At 35.3% G+C, this 12314-nt stretch overlaps 1 protein-coding gene and 1 pseudogene across 1 annotated transcript in view; one reads left to right on the top strand and one right to left on the bottom strand.

The window, feature by feature from the left end:
* TTC3 (tetratricopeptide repeat domain 3) overlaps positions 1-12314 on the top strand; it is a 142871-nt gene that overhangs the window by 123000 nt on the left and 7557 nt on the right. The window contains exons 37-42 of the mRNA XM_036747973.1: positions 1679-1747; positions 2335-2431; positions 3853-3953; positions 6877-6967; positions 7409-7510; positions 9621-10015. Coding sequence (XP_036603868.1) covers positions 1679-1747; positions 2335-2431; positions 3853-3953; positions 6877-6967; positions 7409-7510; positions 9621-10015 — 855 coding nt within the window. The remainder of the gene's footprint in view (positions 1-1678; positions 1748-2334; positions 2432-3852; positions 3954-6876; positions 6968-7408; positions 7511-9620; positions 10016-12314) is intronic.
* LOC118840464 lies at positions 909-1550 on the bottom strand (annotated as a pseudogene).

Below are 12314 nucleotides of genomic sequence, written 5' to 3'. Positions count from 1 at the left end.
TACTCCAGCTTAGTCCATACTATTATTTGTTCACATAAAATCTAGTTATTCTAAATATATACATGTATGTATGTGTTTATATATGTATGTTTTTGATATGGAGAGAGGGAGGGAGGGAGAGAAAGAACAAGCAAACAAGAACATATCTCCCCTGATAAGGATATGAGATTCTTGAAAAAAAGAAATTGTTTCGTTTTTGTCTTTGTATCTCTAGTACATGGTAATTGCTTAATAAATTATAGTTAACTGGTGTAAAAAGTTGCACTTCAGCTGAGTTTTCAGGGAAACTAAGAATTCTGAGAGGGAGGGGGGATAGTAAGGAGATGCTGTATTCCAGTCATGGGGAACAAGAAGTAGTGTAAAGTTTGGGGAATAGGGGTATGTTGTGTGTAAGAAATGGCAAGAAAGCCAATTTGATTAATTAATGCTTATGTAGCAACTATAGTTTTAAAATACAGTAAAATCATCATGATACATGCATCTTAGGATAAAGATAAAGTTGATCATGTATCTTGGATGTGAAATAGAGAGAACTTTGCATGCATTGTACCATGACTTGAGTCAAAAACATTTGCTCAGATCAAGTATTAAAAATGAAACAGGACAGAAATTTTAAAAAGTCTCTGCATGATGCATTATGTATCACAGTTGTTGAAAGTGAGGCCAACTTTTTTTTGACTGCAGATAAGTTTAATTATATAGAATAAAGACTTTTGCATGTTACAATACCCTAAACTTTAGGAATACTAGAGAATTTGAGTTTAAAAAAAAAAACTCTACACAAAACGTTTTATTATTTATTGCCCTTTCTCAGAAAACTCTTCAAAATTTCTGAATTAGGTATTTTGAAATGAAAGAACAAAAACTATAAATAGAACCATATCCTTTAAGGAAGAATATCCATAATGTTATTTCTTGGCATAAGTAATCTTCATGGCATGAGGGGGGAGTTGTGATCCTAAAACCTTGTAGGGCCTCTCTGGTAGTGCCAGCCTCATCCATCGTTTTCATACTCCAAAAGAGCAATGTTATATGTTGCATTTACTAACTGTACTTCTTTGAAACCAAAAAATAATTAAATAGTGTGGGTAACATCATCTCATTAGTCTTGTTTGATAAACTATTGAGGAGTAAATTATAATTTGGTGGATAGTCAGGCACCCTAGGATTTGCTGTTGAATATCCCTGACTGTTAACTGTATTTGGTGTTCTCCGACCAGGTTTTTTTGTTCGCAGCATTAGCAATTAGCTTTTTTCTTTTCTTTATCAGCAAAAGTACTGTACATTTTATAGATTGAATTAGAATCTGTTTTTCTGTATTGAATTCTCATGGGTTTACCATAAAGTGGAAATATTTCTATCTTCAAGCATTTGTGAATGAGCCAGATGTTTAAATGTAACAAACACTTGTCCTCTCATCTTTGTGGGATAAGCCACAGTAGCTACCACAAGGCCAAGTGAGAAAAGAGTACATACAATGATCTCTTCAGTTCCTTTGTGATTGTATTCATGTCATTAATACAAATTGTATGATTTGATCTGATATCCATGTTTTAGGTTAAATTTTAGAAACACTGAGGCCTCTTGTCTCCTTTCTTGTTCTCCACCGAGCTGAAATACCTCAAGGTTTTTTTTACCTCAAGGCTCAAACTTAATTTCCTCAAACTATTTTTCATAGATATTCAAGGAATAACGAAGAAAAGGATCAACAATATGCATCACACTTGGATGAATTTCTCAAAATCAGGTCAGTTTTTTAAAATATTTGTATACATAGAGTAACATCTGTTTTTTTTTACTTGGATACCTAGGACTTCAATAAGTACTTCCCTGCTGAGATTACCTTCTATCTATATTATATGTGTGTGTACGTGTATATATTCATATACATGTATGTACACACACACATATACACATGTGTACATATATACATACCCATACATGTATACACACATACATATACATATCTATGTGTATCTTATACATATATACCCAGTTATTTTCATGTTTGTCTTCCCCATGAGAGTGTGAGTTCCTTGAGAAGAGAGACTGTACCTGTCTTTGTATTCCTATTACACATAGTAAGTACTTAATAAATACTTTTTGACTTATTGACTAAGATACAAGCATCTCTACTCCATACCCACCCCTCAACCCAGTGAATTGTTGCCTATAATCCTATTAAATATTTAGGCATTCTGGTTGTTGTCTAACAAAGCATTTAAATATATGCTATTGTAAGAGATGTGATTAATTTCTTTATAACAGAAATAAACCTGCATGCAGTATCTCACTGTCTTAAAATATTTCAAGTTTTTTTTTTAATGTTCATAGTAATAAATTTGCAAATGAAAAATTGAAAATGGAGGAACTTATAAAGAAGGGAAAAGAGAATTACCATGAAACTATTAAAAGAGCTACGGCTGCAGAGGTGAGTCTAATGATGTTGTTTGTGTTTTGTTTTGTTTTTTTTCATTGCATTTTGAGGTGAATGGAGTGGATGCATTTCCAAAATGTATGACAGTTCAAGAGATGCTTTTTGGTGTATTAGCTTCATTTATTGATGGTATACATACTCTTTTAGTGTAGAGGAACTCAAATGGGTTCCAGTTGGGACATTCCACAACCCTTAACAATCAAACTGTTAAGCAGTGGAATGTTGGCAGCATTTTGTTTGGATCTAGTTTCTCAGAATTGAAAGGATTTTGGCACAATGGAAAAGACTCAGGATTTGGAGTCAGAAGACCTGTGTTCAAATTCCACCTCTGCCATTGCATTGCCTACATGACTTGACCAAATTACTTCTCTCTGGGCCTTAGTTTCTTCATGTGTAAAATGAAAGGAAAGTCTTTACATCTCTAAGTATATAAAGGTTTTACCTCTTTGTATTTAATTATGACTCCACTGTATAACTTTTCACTATTAGGGGCTGATGATTACTTTATGATGGAAACAGATTTTTGCTAAGGATTAGATTGGCCCCTTTCAGTTTGAATTTGCTACATTCTTGAATTTTAAAACAGCAAATAAAACTTGGCAGTTCATCAGATTACCTCTAAACCTGCATCCCCACTCCCATTTGGAGATGGCATGAAATACCAAGTAGGAATGACATAAACCTATCTCCCCTCATTTCATTGATTTCACCTACACACTTACTTAAAAAAAGAGAGAAAGAAGGAAATTTTAACGTTACACACACACACACACACATCTGTATGAATAGAAAGATACACATATGTTTTATACATACATAGTAGATTTTATGCAGAACAAGTTTTTTCCTTCCCTTTCTCCATTAAAAAGCTGGGAAGACATGTTCCTTCAAAAAAAAAAAACCCTGTTAAATCCCAGGTTCACTCATTTGTTCCCACTCATGGCTGCTTGCACACATTGCCCTGACCTGGGATAGCTCTTGGAATTGGCAACCAGGAAAGGTAGAGATGCTTAGAAAGATCCTTTTCCTCAAACTTTACCTCTCCACAGTATATGATTATAATACCAGCAGGGAGAAATCAGTCTCTCTGGCCCACTAGAGTCCTTTAAAAGAAGGTAGCTTTTTCATTCTCCCCAGGACTATACCACAGCACACTTATCAAGATTTATTGATAGAAAGTGTTTATTTCCATATCTGTCTAAATTTTAGGTAGTTTAGTCTCACAAAGTTTCCTTATTCCTATATACATCTTTATAAATGACAACAAGCCAAGATATTCCACTGAATACTCATCTGGCTGAAGTTGTAATACAGTTAAGAACTATGAACCTAAAGCATTTTAAAAAGAAATCTATAATATGAGAAATTTTGCCACATTTTATTTTTTAAGATGTTTAAAATTTCTCCAATTTTAGGTATCCGTACTTGAAAACTGGAAAGATACTGATGTGAATAAATTGCAGATCAATGCATCAAAAGCAGAAATGTATGTTAAGAACCTAAAGTCTATGAACAGGTACTATATAATTTTTTAGCTTTCTTTGCGTGTCATTTAGTAAATGGAAGCAAGATTGATAAATTGTAGATTTAACACATTCAAGCCATTTTATTTTATTTTATTTTTGACACTTTGGGAAAAGATTTAATTGTCCTTCAACTTATTAAAATGTGACAGAGATATAGTACAAATGCAAATATGACCCTTACGTATCCAAACTAGTAACAATAAAGCCATCAATAAATAAGATGCTAATATAATCGTACTTTTTTAAAACTTATTTGTTTGTTGCATTCTTTTCTGTTTAAATTTTGAGTCCCAAATTATCTCCCATCCTCCTACACCTCCCCTACCCACTAAGGCAAACAAAACGATATCAATTAAATATGCATGTAAAACCATGCAAAACATATTTCCATATTAGCCACATGACCAAAAAAAAGCAAGTCTTATGCTTCAGTTTGCACTCAGAGTTCATCAGTTCTCTCTCTGGAGGTGAATGGCATTTTTTCATCATAAGTCCTTTGGAATTGTCTTGGATTGTATTGAAAGTCTTTCACAGTTGATCATCATCACAACATGTCGATTACTGTGCATAATGATCTACCAGTTCTTCTCACTTCACTTTGCATTTATAGAGGTCTTGCCGTGTGGTTTTTTTTTTCCAGAAGCCACCACGCTTGTCATTTCTTATAGCACAGCAGTACTCCATCACAACATGTGCTACAACTTGTTCAGCCATTACATGATTGATGAACATCCCCTCAATTTCCAATTCTTTACCACCACAAAAAGAACTGCTGTAAATATTTTTGTATATATAGGTCCTTTTCCTTTTTCTTTCATCTCTGTGGGGTGCAGACCTAGTAGTGGTATTACTAAATCAAAAGGTATACAGAATTTTATAGCCCTTTGAGCATACTTCCCAATTGTTCTCCAGAATGGTTGGATCAGTTCAGAACTCCACCAGTAGTTTGTTAGTGTATATATTTTTCCTCATCCTCTCTAGCATTTTTCATTTGTGATAGATATAAAATGGGACCTCAAAGTTTTAATTTGCATTTTTCTAATCAATAGGGATTTAGAGCATGCCTATTATAACTTTGATGTCTTATTCTGAAAACTACCTGTTCATATCCTTTGACCATTTATCAATTGGGGAGCAGCTCTTATTTTTATAAATTTGACTCAATTCCCTATATATTTGAGAAATGAAGCCTTTATCAGAGAAACTTGCTGTAAAAATTTTTCTGTTACTCCATTGTCTAAGGTCTCTTTTAGCAAAATGTAGTTTCCCTGATTATCTCTTTAATTTGGTGTACTTTTTGCTTTTGTCTGAAATCATGTTACCTTTTTAACTTCAGCTGAAGCATAATAGATTATGCTCCAGCCCTTTAATTCTATGTGTGTCTTTCTGTTTCAAGTGTGTTTTTTGTAAACAACATCTTGTTGGATTCTGCTTCTGATCCATTCTGCTATCTACTGTCTCACATTACTCATATAGATGCTGCTGTCTATGATACTACCCCTGTCCCACGTAAGGGCGAGGTTCTCCTTGCCAAGGCAAACCCTGCTACATGTGCAAGTGATCCCATTCTATCCTGTCTTCTCCAGCAGAGTGCCCTCTCTGTCATCTTCTCCCTGTCCCTTATCTTCAGTCTCTTCTTTTCCACAGTCTACTTCCATGCTGCTTACACATGTCCATTGAGATGTGTGTCTCCCCCATCTTTAAAAGACTTGCACTTGGATAGCCATCCCCAATAACTGTTGCCCTATAATTCCCCTCACTTTCAGTTCCTTGAGAAAGCCATTTGCAATTGGTGCCTCCCCTTCCTTTCCTCTCACTTTTTTCTAAACTTTGTGCAATCTCCTTCTGACTTATTCATTCAAATGAAACTGTTCTCTAGAGTTATCAAAGATCTCTTAATTTACAAATTTAATGGACTTTTCTCAGTCCTCATCCTTCTAGAGCTCTCTGCAGCCTCTAACACTGTTCATCACCCTATTCTTGATATTCTCTTCTATTTAGGCTTTTGTTCCTCCTACCTTATCAAATCACCCCTCAGCATCCGTTTTTGGGTCTTCGTCTAGGTAAAAAGGAGCTTCCCAAGGCCCTATTCTGGGCCCTCTTCTTTTTTCCCTCTATACTATTTTGCCTGATGATCTCAACTCCCATGGATTTAATTATCTCTATACTGACGATTCCCAAATCCACACATCCAGCCCTCATCTTTGTCCTGATCTCCAGACTCAGATCTCCAACTGTAATGTCTGATGGACATCTCAAATGGGACATCCTGTAGATATCTTCAATTCAACATGTCCAAAACTGAACTATTTTTCTCCCTAAACCTTCCCTTCTTCCTAGTTTTTCTGTTGACTGGTGAAGGTACCACCATCCTCCCATTCATCCAAGCTTGCAAATTGGGCATTATCTTCAACTCCTCACTCTCTCATCCCCAAATAGAGTCTGTGGCCAGGTCCTACCCATTTTACCTTCTTAACTTCTCTAGGTATACAGCTTCTTTTCTCCTTCAACACTGCCCCCACCTTGCTGCATCACCTCATACATGAGGTGTTACAGTAGCCTTCTGGTTGGTCTCCCTGCCACAAATCTCTCTCCACTCCAATCATCCATCAAGGTGATCTTCCTAAAATGCAGGTCTGACCATGATACTGCATTTCCTGGGAAATAAATATAGTAGAGCATTTTTGCAAGGATATTTGGCAATTTTTAACTCCTTTTGTAGAGAGCATTAACAAATTATTATTTGGGTCTCTAAGTTATTGATGTCTTTAAATTTTGTTAAAATTATTGTTCCTTTTGGATCAGATTGGTCCAACTTATGAATTGAAATTAGTTGCTGTGTGTACTCAGATACCTATGTTGTTTCAAAATTTCTAAAATAAATATTAATTCTAAATTTTGAAACTTTTTCAGTGGTTCTGCATCATATCTTAATTTGGAATCTGAGATTAATCACTGGGAGTCATTTATTTCAAAAATAAAAGAAGAAATTGAGAATGCAGAGGTAAGCTTTATATAATGTTTTACACATCTGTAAATTTTTAAAACTTTCTAAAATTTCCCAAGTTGACATTGGTGAGTTGTGCATATTTAAGATTTATTATTAAAACTTTTTCTTTACTTCAAAGATTTTTGTGTTTTATTGAAAGTATTTAAAAAGGCATAAATGTTCATTGTGTTCTTCTAGTACCTAGCAACAGAGTCTTGCACATAGTGCATGCAAGACAAATGTCTCTTGGTTTAATTGAATTTATGTTATTATTTAATAGCAACTTAAGCTTTGTTTTTTAGTGAAGAGCATACAGGAAATACTGTTTTTCTCTAAGGACTGTATGATGTAGTCATTTTTATTGGGATTCCAAGGTATTTTTATAAACAATAAGGAAAAAGAATAACTGACATTTGAAGTCCAAACTGACTCAATTTTTTTGCCTCATAAATGTAGTTGGAGTTTGAAGACCGAATTCAGAAAGTTAAAGCTGGTTCTCAACTTGATAAACTTTCTAAAGTAAAAGTTCCTGAATTTCCATTGCCTGCAAGTAATTTAGTAAGTATTTCCAAAGTATAATATGGTGGAGTGGGGGAGCGGGAGTCACAGAAAATGAAGTCTCTAGTTCTAGTTGGCAGAGTTCCGAGGTGAGAATTTGCTCATTCTTAAACAAGGTGGTTTAATTCTGCTCCTGTTGACCTCTTACAACTGTTTCCCTTTGTAATTTTATGTAATTTGTAAATGTAATTTATGTAATATATAAACTATGTAATTTACTAATTTTATGAGGGCAGCATTTTTTTTCCATCACACCCTCAAATGTTCTCCTTTCCTAGGAACGTACTATTTTTAACTCCTTCTGTTGCTACAATCTTTGATCAGCCCTTTCGAGTAATTCCACATGTTCTAGGCTTTAAATATTTGGGGGCAGAGACCAAAGTCAAGAAATGAGAACCCGTTTCCTTGCCTGACTAAATAAAAATAAATATATAGGGTACTAGTTTTATTGGTCTAGAAGTAGAATAATGTTATTGCCCTCAATTTGAGATATTTCATTTTGCCTGACAAAATGGATTTTGTAATTTGTAATTTCTGGAAAGGATTATACCTAAGAAGAGTTGAGAAAATACTTCCCTTCCCTTCTTTGCAGAGGTGGGAACAATATGATTGGGTATAAATACTCTCAGACAGAGCTGACATGTGGGTTAGTTTTGCTGAACTTTTACACCTACTCACCCTACTCCACCCCTTTTTTTTGTTATAAGAAATGGTTTTGTTGGTGGGGGCGATGGGGTGAGGGAGAGGTATATATTGGCAAATATAAGTGATGTAAAAACAAAAGATACCAATACAGACTACTTAAAAGAAAAAGCACCTCCCTCACTTTTTTGCGGGGGTGGGGGACTGTGGGTGTAGAATATTGCATATACTTACACACATGAAGATGTGTTGGTTGGTTTTACAGAGACAACATTACCAAAAATGTATTTTTCTTTAGTCTTTTTTTATAAGGGGTGGCTTACGTAGCATAGATAGGAGAGAAGAGGTATATTTAGATGTTAAAGTGAAATAAAAACAAAAGAGAACAATAAAAACAAAGTTGGGAAAAGACAACAAAAGCTTGTGGCTGTTTTAAGCCTTTTTTCTGTTTTAAAACTTGTAGAACAATGAAGAATACCATTTAGTTTATTCTGTCAGATACTCGTACAGTGCCAACTCCTGTTCTGTGTTACAGACATGTTACGTGGACTTCAGCATGCAATAGGCACTGACTAAATATTTGTTGAATTAATTATAAAATAATTAGAGCATAGAAATGTGAAACAGGATGTTCTTCAAGTTGGTGTTAGAAATTACTGGAGCAATATTGTACCTCACCAAACGTAGACTTAGTAATTGTGCTTCAGACAGTTCACACACATTGCTACTGTACTTGCAGCACTTTGATTGTAGTAGACACTCAATAAGTGTTATATTGAAAAAGAAAACTTGTTCCATAACACATTATTTCCAAGAAACAAACTAGAATATTTATCTTAAGAAGTACTAGTTGGCACTTAGAAAAACATATAAAGTTTACAGTTGCCTTAAACTGGATAAAAAACTGGAATATTATTCATAGCTAAATGAAGAGTCATCCTGACAGAGCTTATACATCAGATGAAAAAGGAACCAATATAAGTGTTGGATATGAATTTTTTAAATTTATACTTCAAGCATACTTCATATATTTAATATTGCTAAAGACCTCAGAAACAATGAGTAATCCCAAATCCTAGGAAATTTTATGAGTTATTTCAGTCAGCTTGGTTCTGTTTAGACTGCCTTTAAAACTAGCTCGTTCTCCAAAAGAAGGCTAATGCTTTACTGTTATCTCATCTTCCTAAAATAGGTAAAAGAAGAATTATACAAACTTATAGAATAAATAAAGTGTAGAAGGTTGACTGAAATCAGAATCCTATCTTTGGCTGTATTATAGCCAATAGTTTTAAGGAAATATAATTTTTGAACGTTTCAGATAGAAGTTTTTAGTTAATTACAATCTGATATGTAAGTTTTCCTTTGCAATTCTTCATTTTGCTTAAAATACTTGATAGTAGCCAGTCTTTTATATGTTGAAAAAATTAATTTGTCAATTGATCTGTCTCCTTATAATTTTGTTTCCCAGTTAATTCAAGACACTCATATTAATGATCCAGCTATTATGACATATTCTACACAAGTTCATCCTAAATTACCTCCTGAATTTTCATGTCCTGATGATCAAAGTCCAGTGATTACCCCAACTAACTTATTAACTGGAAACCAAGCCCTGGCACCTCAGAACACAAGTCTGCATTCCGTCGGTGACTGCTCAATGGAGATACCTTCTGTACTTTTACAAGCATCTTATACTGATCCGTGTCAGGTCACCCAGTCATCATTGGTTGAAAAGGATACTCAATTCAGTCAAAGCTCCGAAGGTGTTGCACAGACATGTGCCGGCACTCCAACCCAGCCACAGAAGAATCCTTTTAACGGTGTGATTGAGCATCTGGCAACCATATTCCCAAATTACAGCAGGTATTCATATAAAAAGTAGGATTTAATTGAATAATTTTCCAGGCAGCCTTAGTTTTCTGATGAGGTCTACTTCCCTAAAGGGAACTGTTGGCATTCCATTATTCCTTTGCTAAAAAGTTTAACTAAATAAATTTCCCCCCCTTTTTTAAAAAAAGTATGAAATGAATTTACAGATAATTTCATATTGTTTTAACACACAACATTCTTATTAAAATACAAATTTAGATGCTAATTGACTTAGCACTTCCCTAGTTGATTTGCTGAGATTTTGAAAACTCATGGAGGTTGGCGTGATAAAAAATGTTGTTGAATTAGAGTGTTTTTGTATATATACGTCTTCATTAGTGAATGAACTACATGCTATTAAGTTCCCCTGATTTGCTTCTTATTTAAGGAATACTATATCATAAATAGTGTGGCAGTCAGTAGCTACTTACAGTTTGTGAGTTTATACATACCTTAAGAGGCATGACTTGACTGGTTTTTGCAGAAATGTGTAGTTGGAAAGTTTATCCCTAATTAGACTGCCTTCCAGGGAGATGGATAAATAGGAAATAAGCTAGTCTAGAGTTGATACTTAAATTAACAAATTTGGGGGGGAAAGAGCATCTTTTTTAAACAAAATCATCCTTATCTCAGAGCAAGTAAGGAAAACTTATCTCCTCAAACATTGGTTCATCGGGAGTGGTAGCCGAAAATGAGTTAATGTTCTACACCCCTAAGATTGGCAAACCAGGTTCAAGCAAGCTGGCTCAAAGCCTTAGTTCTAGTCCTTATTCTGACACCAACTTTGGGATCACTTTCTCCTTCTTTGTAAAATGAGAGAGTTGGAAAAGGTGATCATAAGGTCTCATGTCTGTCTATGAAATTTGGGCCTCTGTTTGACTGCATCAGCCCCCCCCCCCGCCTCTGTCCTCTGGAGCGAGTGGGGTACAGTCTCCCCAGAAGTAGTTTCTTGATATCTTGTCACCTCCATTTTCCTCCAGAGCCAGTATTGGCCCTACCTCCCACCTTAAGGTACCTTAGTGCTTGGTACAGCTTTGGGGTGCCTGCCTAAGTGCCCTGACATTCCACTGCTCTGTCTCCTTACAGTTTTGTTTTTCTAGTTAATTCAAGGCTGGCTTCCTTGTATTTGTGATCTCGTCATTTTTTCTAAGGAGGGCTTTACCTCATAGGCAATGGTTGTGTGTTCTCTAGGTAGGATTCACTTAATCACTCTGGGCCTCTGTTTTGTTTTCTTTTTTTTTTTTAACTGTAAAATAAAGGAATGGGATTAGAGGAATCTGCAAGTTCTATTCTAGCTCCAAATTCTAGAAGAGTATAATTCCCTTCAAAATAGACACCATCCTCCTAAAAATCTAAGTAAGATGAGTAGCCATAACCCTTCCTACTTGGAGCTGAGGCTTAGGCAATCTAGTGCTGTATTGTAGCAGAGAAGTTAGAGACCTTGAACATGCCCCTTTGTCACTTGTGTCTTTTCTGCCTCTGACCACAAAGCTCCTCACAATTATGTGTGTCAGTGGAACTCATCTTCTTTTTTAACTAAACAACATTAACATGCAGGAGGCAGTTGTGAAGTAATGGGTACAGAGCTGACTTCAGGGCAAAGACTCTAATTCAGGTTCTGACTGTCTCTGTGACCCTGGGGAAGTCACTTACCTTCATGTACCCCCACACAACTCTTTAACAGTACAAGCTGCAGATCAGGTGAGCTAATTTTCATTGACTGAAGGAGTTTCTTGGCTGGAAGTGCTCTACCCAGAAGAAATCTCAGATACAGTCCAAAAAAGTCAACGTGTAAGATAACCACTTAGTAACAGTACTTTCCATTCCACTAAAACATATTCACATACGGTATCTCGTTTTTTAAAATTTTTTTGTAAAGTGTAATTGTTTCCTGTTAACAGAAATCATTACTAAAAATATGCTCTTCAGTAGCTTAGGGTTCCAAGTGACTTCAGGCATCTTAATATTGATAATAATGTCATCTTTATTTCATTTTGTCATGTCACCTTTAAATTGCAGTTTTTTATTTCCATATTTAAAAAAAAGACTATTGCTGATTAAGGAACACTTCAGTTTCCCTAATAACCTGAAGAATTGCCAAAAATTTCATAAGTCCTGTTACCTTCTCTTCTAGGTGGGAGGAACAGTCTAATTTGAAAATAAATAGCGCCTGGGAGAGGTAGGTGGCGCAGTAGATAGAGTTCTGGCCCTGGAGTCAGGAGGATCTGAGTTCAGATGTGACCTCAGACACTTGACACTTACTAGCTGTGTGACCCTGGGCAAGTCACTTAAC

This window comes from Trichosurus vulpecula, chromosome 2, assembly GCF_011100635.1.
Source record: "Trichosurus vulpecula isolate mTriVul1 chromosome 2, mTriVul1.pri, whole genome shotgun sequence".
Taxonomy (NCBI): domain Eukaryota; kingdom Metazoa; phylum Chordata; class Mammalia; order Diprotodontia; family Phalangeridae; genus Trichosurus; species Trichosurus vulpecula.
This window is presented reverse-complemented; position numbering and strand designations above follow the sequence as displayed.